This window comes from Rousettus aegyptiacus, unplaced genomic scaffold (genome assembly GCF_014176215.1).
Source record: "Rousettus aegyptiacus isolate mRouAeg1 unplaced genomic scaffold, mRouAeg1.p scaffold_m13_p_4, whole genome shotgun sequence".
NCBI classification, from domain to species: Eukaryota; Metazoa; Chordata; class Mammalia; order Chiroptera; family Pteropodidae; genus Rousettus; species Rousettus aegyptiacus.
This window is the reverse complement of record NW_023416307.1, coordinates 7,649,675-7,662,705: the sequence shown is the minus strand read 5'-3', so window position 1 is coordinate 7,662,705 and position 13,031 is coordinate 7,649,675. Positions and strand designations below refer to the sequence as shown.

Below are 13,031 nucleotides of genomic sequence, written 5' to 3'. Positions count from 1 at the left end.
ACAAAAAATCCTAGGAGTGAGTGTTAGGGGTATCTGATTTACAGAGTCACCATGGTATATTACACAGTAAGTCCTCACTCAAGGTCATTGATAGATTCTTGAACTGTGTGAAATGATGTATAACAAGCCAATTTTACTACAGGCTAATTGACATAGCAAGAGTTAAGTTCCTATGGCATCTCACCAACGTTATTCAAGGACCTGCTATATTTAAAAGATATAGTTTTCCACCAAAAAGTATGAGACATTGAAAGAAATAACAGATATAGCACACACTCAAGATAAAGAGCAGTGAGCAGAAAATGTCCCTGAGAAAGTCCTCATGGTGGATTGCTAGACAAAGAAATTAAATCAACTATTCCGAATTTTTTCAAAGAATCTTAGAAAATAAGGTCTAAATATTTAAAGTAAAAAATGTTATCTTACCAAATAGAGAATATCAATAGATAAATTTAAACAACAACAACAAATTTTAAAGAACCAACTACAAAGTCTGGAGTTGAAATGTAGAATAAAGGAAGTGAAAAATTCACCAAAGGAGCTCAACAGCAGGTTTCAACTGGCATGAATGAATGAATGAATGAATGAATGAATAAAATGAAGATCAGTGAAGTAGGTCAATTGAGATTACACAGGTTAAGGAACAGAACAACAACAAAAAAAATGAAGCAAATTAACGGAGATCTGTGGGACACTATCAAGCATACCAACTTAAACATAATGGGAGTTCCAGAACGAGAGGAGAGAAAGGAGCAGAAAGATTATCTGAAGAAAAAATAGCTGAAAACTTTCCAAATGTGATTCACAAAACTTTCCAAATGTGACACACACACACACACACACACACACACACACACACACACACACCCCATACATTCAAGAAGCTCAACAAATTCTAGGTGGAATAAACTGAAAGAAAGCAATATTTATAGACATATCATAACTAAACTATTTAAAGACAAAGACAAAATCCCCAAAGCAGGAAGGGAGAAACAACTAATCTATAAAAGGGGTCTTGGTAAACTTAAGAACTGATTTCTTCTCAGAATCCGTGGAGGCCAGATGGCAGTGCGATGATCATTTCAAAGCACTAAAATAAGACTGTCAATCAAGAATTTTACATCCAGCAAAACTATTCTTTAAAAATGAAGGAGGCAATGAAGACATTCCCAGATAAACAAAAGAATTCTGGCTTGGATGACAAAATACATACTCACTCTATTCAGCTAGTAGGTTGCATGTGTGTATGTGAGCAGAGGGGTGGCTTATTGGGTGCTAGAAACTCTGTTTCTTGACCTGGGTGGTAGTTACATGTTTATGTTGTGGTACGTCACTGAGCAATACATTTAATGTTTTGGGCACTCTTGTTTATGTGTGTTTTACATCATAAATTTAAAGAAAGAAAAAACAGATTTTTTTTCCTGTTCGCAAATAAAGTCACTATTTTATATTGATTACTTTGATTGCCCAAATGGAAGTAACTTGAGGGACCAAACTCAGAAACTTTAGGAAACATCTATTACTCTCTTCCATGCCTTTGTTTCAGTTCTCTCTTCTGCACGGAATATTCTCATGGTCCATTTCACCTGACTCATCCCAATGCCCTCTTTATTATTGACTGTCGGCTTTACCACTATAAAGATCTGTTCCTGTATCTATATCCCAAATCATATGTGAACACTTTTAAGAGTAGGATCTGTGTCAAAACTTCTGGATATTCTCACTAGCAATGTGCCCAGCACATAGAAAGCATAGAAAAGAGGTTTGAGAAAATTCCGACTATGGGAATAAATGAAGAAAGCCTTCTTAACACTACAAAAAGTTCTAGTAGAGGGTATCACAACTGACCAAACTCCAAGGGTTCCATATAAAATCAAATGTTAACCCTGAAATGATTTGCATGTTAGCTTTTTTTTAAACACAATTAACAGTCACACTTAAGAACATTGAGTACAAAGCTTTGATAAGGTGAGGAAGAGAAACAATTTGGGTATAGCTAGTCACTTCTGGAATGTCATTATTTTACTTTATGAGTAATATTTGAAGAGAACATATTATGATAGAATAAAATTTGACAGCTCAAATCATGTCTAAATTAAGAAATTCACCTCTTTTCTAAAGCATCACATAAACGATATTGAGACTACAATGAAAAATCCTTCAACCCACAGCAAACTGTATAAGGTTCTTAAATTCAATTCATGACCCTCCCTCAGGATTCAATTCGGAACCCCCAGGGTGAGTTCGATCATTCCCGGAATTCTGCACAGATGTTTGTCTTTCATCATTTTTTGTTTCTATAAGGAGCAAAAGATAAAACCCACCACTAGAAGGAAAACGGGGTGGGGTATACAGGCAGGAGAGGAAGCTACCTGGTTCAGAGATCTGACATGTCCGCCAGGACACACTCTACAAACCTGAAAGAGGAAGGCATCGCCCAGGGAATTGCTGAGGCAGAAGACAAAGTCCTTCTTGGGGTGCTCAGGCACAGCCTGCACAATGCTGTTCTCCACCCAGACGGCGTGCTTGGGGATGCTGTTGTGGTCTATTCCAGACCTGCCATCACTCTCGTAGAAAAACAGCGTGCACCCTGAGGAAACAGAACAGGGGTCTGCATGAGCATTGGGTGCTGGTGTGACAAAATAAAAATGTGTAGCTTTGTTACTTGCTACCAGGAGAGGGCTGGAAATCGAAGTGTGTGAAATCTAGGGAATAAAGAGAACGAAGCTGTGCTGATACTGAAGTCTTAGATGGGCTTAGACGAAGGCAAAGAAAGATTCTTAAACCACAGCGTCTCACCCCACATGGGACTCCCTCATGCATGCCCTGAAGTTCATTAAGACTCTTAATTTCTGTTTTGGAATATTTCATTACAAGTGTCCTCGCAGGCATATAAGGGTCTTACATCTCCTTTGGCCACTGGTGCCTGTAAACACATTTCCACAGGCTAGGTCTGTAACGTGCCCTGTGTGAGGCCTGGCAGTCAGTATTGTCTCAATAAATCTCCTTCCCTATGCTTCACATGATATGCGACCAGAAAAGGAAATTTATTGGGTTTCTTGACTAACCCCTTGCAGAAAACAAGATATAATACTGGCTTTAGGTGGTTTAAGGATAAGGAATGAAATGATAAGATTCTTACTCCCACATGTTTTATATCAAATGTTTTTTCTAGAAATAAACCATATCCTTGTTCCCTCTCTGAAAGAGGAAATGTATGGCACACATGCGAAGGCCTGGGGGAAGCTGGAGGCCTTGTCCACGCTTAAATCATACTGCAAAACCAATGAGACAGTAGCAATAGAAACTTTTCACAGATTTGTGGCAAGGTGGGTTCAATAGATACTCTCCATCGTCATCTAAATCTGAGACTCGCTTTATTAGTAATTACTAACTGAACACGTACTCTCAACTAATCGAAACCAATTTCAGGGAAAGCCTGTGCTCAACTTTACAACTCTTTAAATGTATTGCATTCCAGTTAGTGTAAACTGCTCAATGTGTTTTCAAACTTCCTTCCCACAAGCAAGGGCCACACTCTGTGAATTGTAAAACCCTCAAAAGCACAATCTATCTAGCTATAACATGAGTTTCCATGCAGCAAATTTGTGATTAGTAATGGAGAATGATGTCAAACAATGGAAAAGTCACATTAGTTCAAAGGCAATTTTTCCCAGCCCATAATATTTAAAATTCACACAACAGCTGCTGAATGCAATGTCCCCAAACATGGCTGAATGCAGCATAATGGCAGCAATTTCATTTCAAAACTTTTTCCCTTGGTGCAGATTGACCGCGAGCTTTGCTTAAAAGTCCTATTGCACAGTTTCATGAGTTTCACGATTTTATAATCGTTGCTTTTCTCTCCATAATTCCTGAGTTTCAATTCTTCCCTTCAACTTACATTCACTTTTTAAAAAACTGTTTCTGCGGTATTCATTGTTAGAGATTAAGATAATAACTATGTGAATATTTTTAGTAGAGTGTTTTATTTTTAAGTTTTGAGTTAAAAAGCTGCATACATATCCAACAGGCCCTCAAATGAGATCGTTTCTTCAGTGGCATTTTGTTATGACGTTGTCGACATGCCATAGGAACCTAACTCGTATATGTCAGTCTATAATAAAATTGGTTTCATTGTACGTCATTCTATGCAGTTCCACAAATCTATTGACGACAATGAGTGAGGACTTGCTGTAATATACTTACATACCTATTAAGTAGCCTGCCTCATCCTATTTTTTCCATAAGCCTTGCTGTTTTGAAGATTTCAAGTTTTTTTCAGGAACACTTACATCCATACATTCAGGGATAAATAGAAGAAGAAAGCAGAAAGGGGAGGCTATTTTCCTCCAAATGAGAGGTACTCAAGGTGGGGCAATCATGCTCCCAGGGAATATTTGACTTTCTCTGGAGACATTTTTGGTTGTCGCATTTTGGAGGTATGGGAACAGGGAGAGGTGTTACTACTGGCAGCTGGCAGGTAAGGACAGGGAGGCTGCCGAACGTCCACATGCCCACACCTGCCCGCACTACGAAGAATGATCTGGAAAATGTTGATAGTGTCCTTGTTGAGAAACTGTGAAAAAATAATCTTTAGAACTAATACGACACTAATGATTAGTAGACACATAAAAGAAGCGACAAAGCTTTACCATAGGTGGAGAACAAGGAAAGAAGCCGGTGGATCGTGAATTAAGAGACACCCACAAATCCTGGTACACGCTAACTATTCTAGGGTCTTCCCAAATTGCTGTTTGGTTTCAACTCTGATTTACAATCACCCATCACTGTAGGAGGCTAAAATCAGCATTTACTCAATTCCCTACTTGTTCCCATTTTAAAACAAATATGAAACAGCAAATTTGGGGACCAAACGCTCCCCACCTGATAATAGTAGCCTGTTTACTTTCATCTTCACTTGAATATAGTCTGTGTGCTCTTCAGTTGCCGACAGAGATATTACAGAGATAAATTCTAAATGAAATCTTTTTTAATTAATCACTGTCTAAAGTATACGAATCTTTGGGGGAAATCTCTATCCCACAGTTCCCAGGTGCTCTGTTTCTTAATTCACAATACACAAGTGTTGCTAAGGAAAAGTCAGCAGCGATTCCTGACTTTGAGTGGCATGGACAAGCTCCATGTATGTCAATATATAATGAGAACCCGTCAGGATTAAGAAGCTGAAGACTTGGTGGCTCTGTGTTCTGGGCCTGGATCCTGACAGATTGTGTCACTCAGATCTGGGTCACCAAGAAAGTGAAGGCTCCCGCCTCGGATGGGCTTCTAAGCCGTTTTCCTGAATGCCTGTACCCTGGCTTCCTGTATCATTTATTCTCTAAGGGAACAGCCAAAACAAAACAGCCCCCTCTGTCACATACCGAGTGAAAAAAGAACTAATTACTTTTATTCTAACACTGCTATTGTCAAATTTAGTATAAGAATCACCTGGGAAGCTTGTTTAACCCACAAATTCAGGGCCTGATTTCCTGTGTTGAAGTCCTGACCAAGAACCTCAGAATGTGGCTATTTTAGGAGAAAGGGTCTCTAAAGAGGTAAGTATGATAAAATGTGGTCACATGGGTGGGCCCTCATCCAATATAACCGGTGTCCTGATAATAAGGGGGAATTTGGACGTACAGAGACAGGTACAGCGTGTGAAGATACAAAAGGAAGACGGCCATCTATAAGTCAAGGAGAGAGGCCTCGGAAGAAGTCAAGCCCACTAACACCTTGATCTTGGACTTCTATGCTCTAGGAGTGTGAGAAAATAAATTGCTTTTGTTTAAGCCACCCAGGCTGTGGTACTTTGTTATAGCAGCCCAAATACCCAGCCCCACCTCCAAACTTTGAGATTTGGCAGGTATGGGTATTACCGAGAAAGTACTTCAGAGGACTGTGATGCAGGTGGTCTTCTGATCAGGCTGTTAAAAACTCAGCACTAATTAATAACATGAATGATAAGACAGGCTGCTAAAGGGAACAGCCACTCCAGTGTCCAGTGGTGTGGACATCTGGGGGAGGAGAAGGAGGTGGAAGAAGGGGCTTTTTCTCTTTAGTTCCTCTCATCCTACCCACCTCCCCCCACAACAGAGCAGCTGGCATAATCCAGGCCCCCTCAGACAGGACCCTGTAGCACCTCCAAATTAAGCCAATGCAGGTTCTCCAAAATGCTCCCACAGGATGAATATCTGTGTTTCCCAAGCAGGATCCCTACATTAAATAATAGGTTTTTTTCCCAATTCACAAAAATCAAAGAGTGCATGTGTGTAAACTGATAGCATTTTTCTCAAATTTAACATTCTCATTTCACATCTGTGTTAAAATTTTAGTATATACTTTACATGTATTATACTAGGGTATTCTATTTAGCATGGAAAATAAACTTAATTTTAATATCAATATTTCATGCAGCTTTCCACAGAAAATACCGATGGCCAGGATCCTGCTTTCTGTTCAAACTTCAAAGCACTAAGGCAGACTTCGAGAATGAAAAACGAACATGATGAGAAAGTATCTGACTCTAAGGCATTCTGGGAAGTGGAGCAATGAGATGTAACAACCCAGCAAGTGTGATAACTACATGTGAGAAGAAAGATCTCATCCTAAAACTGCAGCTACGTTTGATACACAGGCCACCTGGCAGGAGGAGAAGCTCCCCTGCACTAGCTGATGAGAGAGTCACCTGTGGGACAGTTGTTTGCTCCCCAGTATGCGACCCAGGAGTAAAGCACCTGTTCCTGCCTCTCTTGCAGCTAGGCATGACTCATTCCTGGTCGATGGGATGGACCTGCAAGTGATGCAGGCAACTGAGTGCCCAGCATGCAGAGGGACACGCCCTCCACTTCCCCATTTTTCCACTGGAATGTGGACCTGCTGGTGAGCTATCTTGACCACTAAGACTGAGATAAAGCTCTAGGAAAATAGTTGAGCAACAAGACAGAAGGAGCCCAGGCCACTGAATGACTACACAGGAAAGAGTCACCGCACCAGCCTTGGATGGTCTAATTCTGACAGACGGGAAGGAAATAAAGTTCTGTCTTGCTTAAGACACTGTCATTGTGGGTCTTTGTCATATGCAGCAAGACTTACAGTCTAATTAACATGCTCACTTCCTGTTTTGGCGGGCATTGAAGCAACAGCTGGCACCAGTAAGGCGGCCCACCCAACCCCTACTCGTCCCACGGGGCTTGTCCCACGCATCGCTGCACGGAGATGCAGGCTGTGCTGTGCTGTGCCTCTAGGACTGGATGTCCCCACACCAAACACGGGTTGAAAAACGCGGTATCAAATTGTCTAGTGTGCGCACCACACCAGGTAAGCCCAAGCTTCTTCCTTTGCGCTATTAACCTATCTCACCTGTTTGGCCATATACTAACCCTGCTTCAAAATTTGCTTGTGACAAAAAGTCTAAATGTTACAATTTCTATACTACCAAGACATATGGAGACATCCACAAAAATGTAAACACATCTACACACACTGAAAAATGTATGTAAAGTGACAATAAATAACAATATATAAAAGTGATATGCTTATTCATGAAAAGACAGTGATCTAGGCATGTTGTGTATATATCTATACATTCGCATACTCAAATATCCAAAGTATGACTGTAAAACAGTAATTTTTTTTCACAAACATACGATGGCTTAGACACTCCATGAAGTATTAGGTTGGATCCTATGAAATCAGCAATATTCTTTTTTTTTTTTACCTAAAAAATGGCAGTTTCATAGGATGTAAGCTAACGATATTCCCTTTCAAACGGTCACTTTGGGGGGCACTTTACTAACCTGAATGATCCAAAAAAAATTTTTTTAACACAATCCCCGAAACTGTCATCAGACACAGCCTGTACACACGATGAAGAAAGGAGGGAGACATGAGATGCTCCTCTAGCTCACCTGAGCCAGTATGGGTGGGTCGGGGGAAAGGGGGGTTACTAATCAAGGGACACAAAGTTCCAGCTAAGTTAAGATGATTAAGTTCTAGAGATCTGTACAACCATGTGCCTCTACTTATCAATACTGGAATGAATACAAAAACCCGTTAGAGGGTCGATCTCATGTTAAGTAGTCTCAGCACAATAAAATCATTTTTTGAAGTGAGTATAATGTAGGAATTTTATATGATTAAAAAACACCGACTGCCTCCGTGCCCCGTAGAGCGCCCCCGTAGAGCGCCCCCGTAGAGCGCGGGGGGTGTGTTTGGGGAGGAGCAGCGGGATCCGGCACTGGAGGATGGGGGGCGCTCTTACCTTTCAGAGACACCCAGTAGTGCTTCCACTTCCTCCGGGTGGCCGACTCCACCTTCTTGTTCTTCTTGTGCACCAGGAAGTTCTTGACGGCCAGGGCGCCCGCCTTGCGCACCGTGCCCTGAGCCGCGGTGAGCAGGATGTCCGACTGGCCCGGGGAGCTCAGGGTGCCGCTGCTCTGCTCGTCGCTGTGCGCCGAGCCCGCCTCCTCCAGGCTCTCGCTGTTGGTGGTGCTCATCTCCAGCTCCCGGCGGAAGTTCTCGTACACGCCCTGGCGCGCCGCATCCCCCGTGGAGCTGCTGCCGCTGTCGCTGCCCACGAAGGCGCGGCCGGTGGGGGGCGAGTAGCTGGAGTTGGTGGCATTGGATCGCCTGGACAGGAGGTCCGTGTCGGTGGTGGTTCCTTCGATCCCACTGTCTGCAAACTCGCTGCCCTCGCCGGCGTTAACATCCTTGGGAGATGAAAGGGAGAAAAAGAAGACATGCATCACGCAGAGAAGTAACCCAGGAGCTGCTGGTCCAGCCAGGGGCTCTGTAGCTGCAGGAGACTCAGCCTCTCTCCAGGACCAATCACTCCTCACACCCGGGCCCCACACAGACCCACAGAGTGCCTCGGGAAAACCATTAAGCCACCCCAGGACAAATGTGAACAGTTTGAAATGTTCAAGAAATATAAAAGAAACAAAGAACACTTCAAAGAGCTCATTTGTTTGACTTAGATAATTAACTAATTGGCAAATCCGCTATTGAGATTCTCCCACTATCACGCTGAGAGCCCAGCGCCTTCACCCTCATCAACCCGCCTGGAACTCTGGGAAATTCTGCAGGCTGATTAGTTAGTTGTTTGGAGGCAGGGGGCTACAATGGATAACGAGGTCTTTACAGCTGATACTTTTTTAAAAAAAAATTAAAGGGCATGGTTAAGAGACTATTTTATAACGTGGTGACTAAAAAGATAGCTAGTGTACCACCTCACCCACTCACCCAGCAAGGACTCACATCCTAGGAGCAGGCACGCGTCCTCATGCCCTAATCAGCTTCGCTTCTGAAAACAAGCAGCCTCTCACCCCGCATTGAGCTAAATGAGTCCGCAGGGCCCACAGCTCCGAGGCAGGCTCTCCAATTACCCTGCCCTTTCAAAGCTGGGATGCTAGGAGCCCGAAGCAAGCTACTCACTGCCCCTGGGCCGACTGACAGCTTGGGGCACCTGCCAAGATGCTGGGGGGTATCAGTTCGCAGTTTCAACCCATTTGGAACTTCCAAAGCACTGCCCCTGCTCTCAATTAGAACATTTCCGGGCCACTAGGGCCACTAACAGGTCTGTTCTCAAGTCAGAATCTTAATTGCTCCGAAGTGCTACAGGCGTCTCCATAAACAATAATTAAATAATGGTAGTAATCAAGAGAGGATAATGATAGCAGTGCTGGACAGGACGGCTCGACGGTCTCATGGACAAGAAATTAGACCGATGTTTCTCAAAAAGAGAAATGGATGTGAGACAGAAGAGGCATTAAAGTAATATACAGTTTCAGGTTTAAACACTTTTTGAGCCTTTGGTCTCATAACTAGTTAATTATGGTTTGAAAATGCAAAAACTAACTGCCAAATAAATGAATGCTTTGGGCTTAAATCTTTGCTGAGAGGCAACAGGGCAGAACCAAGCCACGAACTAATATTGTCCTGCATGAGGCCCGGACAGGTGTCGAGTCCATATCTCTGCAGTGCTACAGTGCTACATTTAGTCAGTCCTAACTTAGGGCCCTAGAGGATTGCCTTCATCATGAATAGATGCTGAGTGAGCATCTAAAAGATGAGCATAGCCAGACATGAAATCAAGCAAGAGCAGACACCGAAAGACATGTACTGTATGATCCACTTATGTGTGGGGTCTACACATGCCAAACTCATAGAAGCAGAGATTAGAATGGTGGTTGCCAGGGGCTGGGGGAAATGGGAGATGTTGGTCAAAGGGCACAAACTTCCAGCTATAATGTTAGCAAGTTCTGGGGATCTAATGTACAGTATGGTGACTACCGTTAATAATAGTGTATTGTAAACGTGAAATCTGCTAAAAAAACGTAGATCCTAAATGTTCTCACCACCAAAAAAAGGTAATTAACTTGATCGTAGTAATCATTTCACAATTTATACGTATATTAATCATCACACTGTACATCTTCCAAAAACAAACAAACAAAAAGAACAGTATGCAAAGGGCAGAAAGGAGTAAATTTACAATGAAGAACCTGGTAAATACTACCTCAGCCAGGTGCTCAAGGTTAACTGGGTGTGGGATACATAGGAACCCTTTCTATTATCTAAAACTGTTATAAAAAATAATAACAAAAGCAATAAGAGGAAGGTAAGAGGGGATGATAGTAACAGGAAGCAGTTACGAAAGCTTCCAAGGACCAACCACAGCTCCAATGGATTTAGAGGGACCCAGGAAGACAAAGAAACAGTGGATGCAGCTCAGATGCAGACCCCTGTGGCTGCCGGTCCCATCACTTTGCTATCGGCTCTCCTGCCTATGACATCTACATAGATGGACGTGAAAGAGCCAGATCCAGCAGGTAAATATCCTCTATATAAACAGGAGAACACTGTTATCAAGTCACATTTCTCTGTTTGATACAAGACTACAAGTAAATGTGACCATCACTGATTACAAGATCACTATGAGTAGTAGGAGATGAGGAGCTTGTGAATTTCCCAAACTTCTGGATTTATCTTCATCTGGCTCAGTCCTTCTCCGAAAGAAATGAAGGAATCTACCAGAAACTCTCCTCTAAAATGCAAAGAGGTGAGATGCTTCTCTGTAAGGCAGGGAAAGATAAGCTACACAAGTAACCACTGTAGTCCACAAGAGAAAGACCTCAGAACAAAGGAGAGGCTTGACTGCAGGCATCTTGTAATTCCCACAGCTCTAGAACAGGAAGGAACCTCCGAAGCCATCCCCTTGGTTAATGAATGAGGACGCTGGGGCTCAGAATATCACAAGCCTGGCCGGTAGCGGACTGGAGGTTGGAACTCATGCGTCCAACTACTAATTATATGGTGGACCCAGCGCTTAGCCGCAGGTCACATCTGATCAGATTCTACCTCAATTGTCAACTCCATGCCTTCCCCCTTTGCTTGCCAACAATGGCCCTTCTAGGTTTTTCCAACAAAAGCTAAGTGCCTGGTCATCTATTTGCCTTGACTTGCCCAGAAAAGAGCTCGAAGCTGAAAAAGTGGTGGGAAGGAGGAGGAGATGCGAGAAGATGAAGGAAATAAAGGTAGAGACCAGATAGCCAAACCCTCAAGAACGTATCTCTTAACAGTCTACTCCATTCCCACAAACCATTCGCCCCTTTATAGAATGCTCTGAGATTTCTACGGAAACTAAGAGTTAACTGCTTAATAGACACTCACCTCTTCGTCAGAACTGAACATCTGCTCATACCAACTGATGCTGTAACCTTGTATTCAACTCTGGGACGGCCACTGAACTGAGCAAAGGGTGAGAGGCCTGCTGGCCCCAGCTGAGCTTGGCACTTTTAGAACACGCAACCCAGTGTAACCACTGGGGAATGCTCTCCATATGTGATCCGAGCCAGCTCCACCTTATCTCCTCAAGTGGTTAAGCAGGCTCAGAGGTACACATCTGCCCATTAATATGCGACCAAGCCTGCTGGGAGGCCCAGATCGGGGCCCTATTTGGTCACGAAGCTTGGGATGTCCCGAATACCCAGGAGCCTGTGCTCTGGGATCGTGGGAAATGATGACAAGTCATGGGAAATGATGACTACTCGACACGTGAATGGTCAACAAGGGCTCCACGTCCCACTACCAGCCACCTCCACTCCAGTGTGGGACGAATCCTCTACAGTAGGAACACTCTATCCAGACACTTAAGTGCCACACGAGAAATGTGCATTTGTAAGTCTCAGAATCTGCAGGACACATCAAAACCAGATACTCTGATGTCGAGGCTCTAGGGTCACAGCTCAAAAGCCACCATCTGCCCCTCTGAGGCTGTACCTCGAACACCCATCATTCTCAGATGCCAGGCTGCACGCCTCTCTGTGATTTCGACAGCTCAGAGGAAAGGCAGCGTCACTGTGATGCCAACATTCCTCGTGGTCATCTTCCAGAAGCGCTCCTCCTCCTCCCCACCTCAGTCTCAGACACTGAGAAACCTGATCCTCCCTGCACTCGGAACCCCACCCCTCCCCGCTCCTCCCTGCAGACGGAATTCAGGAGAAGAGTCCCACAGGAGCCCCAGCGGTCTTTGTAGCAAAAGCAAGGTATGTTCCTTCTTATCCAGTTAGACATCTTAGCGTCTGATTGGTCCTAGCATATTGCACCAAATACTGAATTTTAACCCAAAAGTCAAAGGCGATCAAGGAAAATGGTTAAGACCCGAGCTAGACAAAGTAACTCCCAACGTGGTGCATGATCCAGTCAGCAATTTTCCTGAAAACAGCTCAAAATAAACTCTCCGTGTTAGAAACACTCCACTGAAGAGGCTTCTGATTATAAACAGCATTCACGGGGTGGGTAGAGGCTCTAAAGCCTCCGCTCGCAGGACGAATCCGCCCAGCCGGATTTTGAGCGCACTCGTCGGCTGCCATTCCATTGGCAGGTCCCCAGCACGAGCATATATCCGCTTTCCGACTGGAGGCACAAGTGGCCAGCTGGAGCTCGGAACACTCAACAGCTGCTGGGCCAGGGTCCTCCTCGTCACTTTAGCTGGGCAACGAATGCTGAAATGAGCTCCAGTCTACATC

At 43.7% G+C, this 13,031-nt stretch overlaps 1 protein-coding gene across 7 annotated transcripts in view; it reads right to left on the bottom strand.

Annotated features, from left to right (window-relative positions):
- Positions 1 to 13,031, bottom strand: part of TIAM1 (TIAM Rac1 associated GEF 1) — a 321,420-nt gene that overhangs the window by 94,956 nt on the left and 213,433 nt on the right. For all 7 annotated transcript variants that reach the window (XM_016162370.2, XM_016162369.2, XM_016162372.2 and 4 more), the window contains 2 exons: positions 8,264 to 8,711; positions 2,418 to 2,590 (listed from right to left, as the gene is read on the bottom strand). In XM_016162370.2, coding sequence (XP_016017856.1) covers positions 2,418 to 2,590; positions 8,264 to 8,711 — 621 coding nt within the window. The remainder of the gene's footprint in view (positions 1 to 2,417; positions 2,591 to 8,263; positions 8,712 to 13,031) is intronic.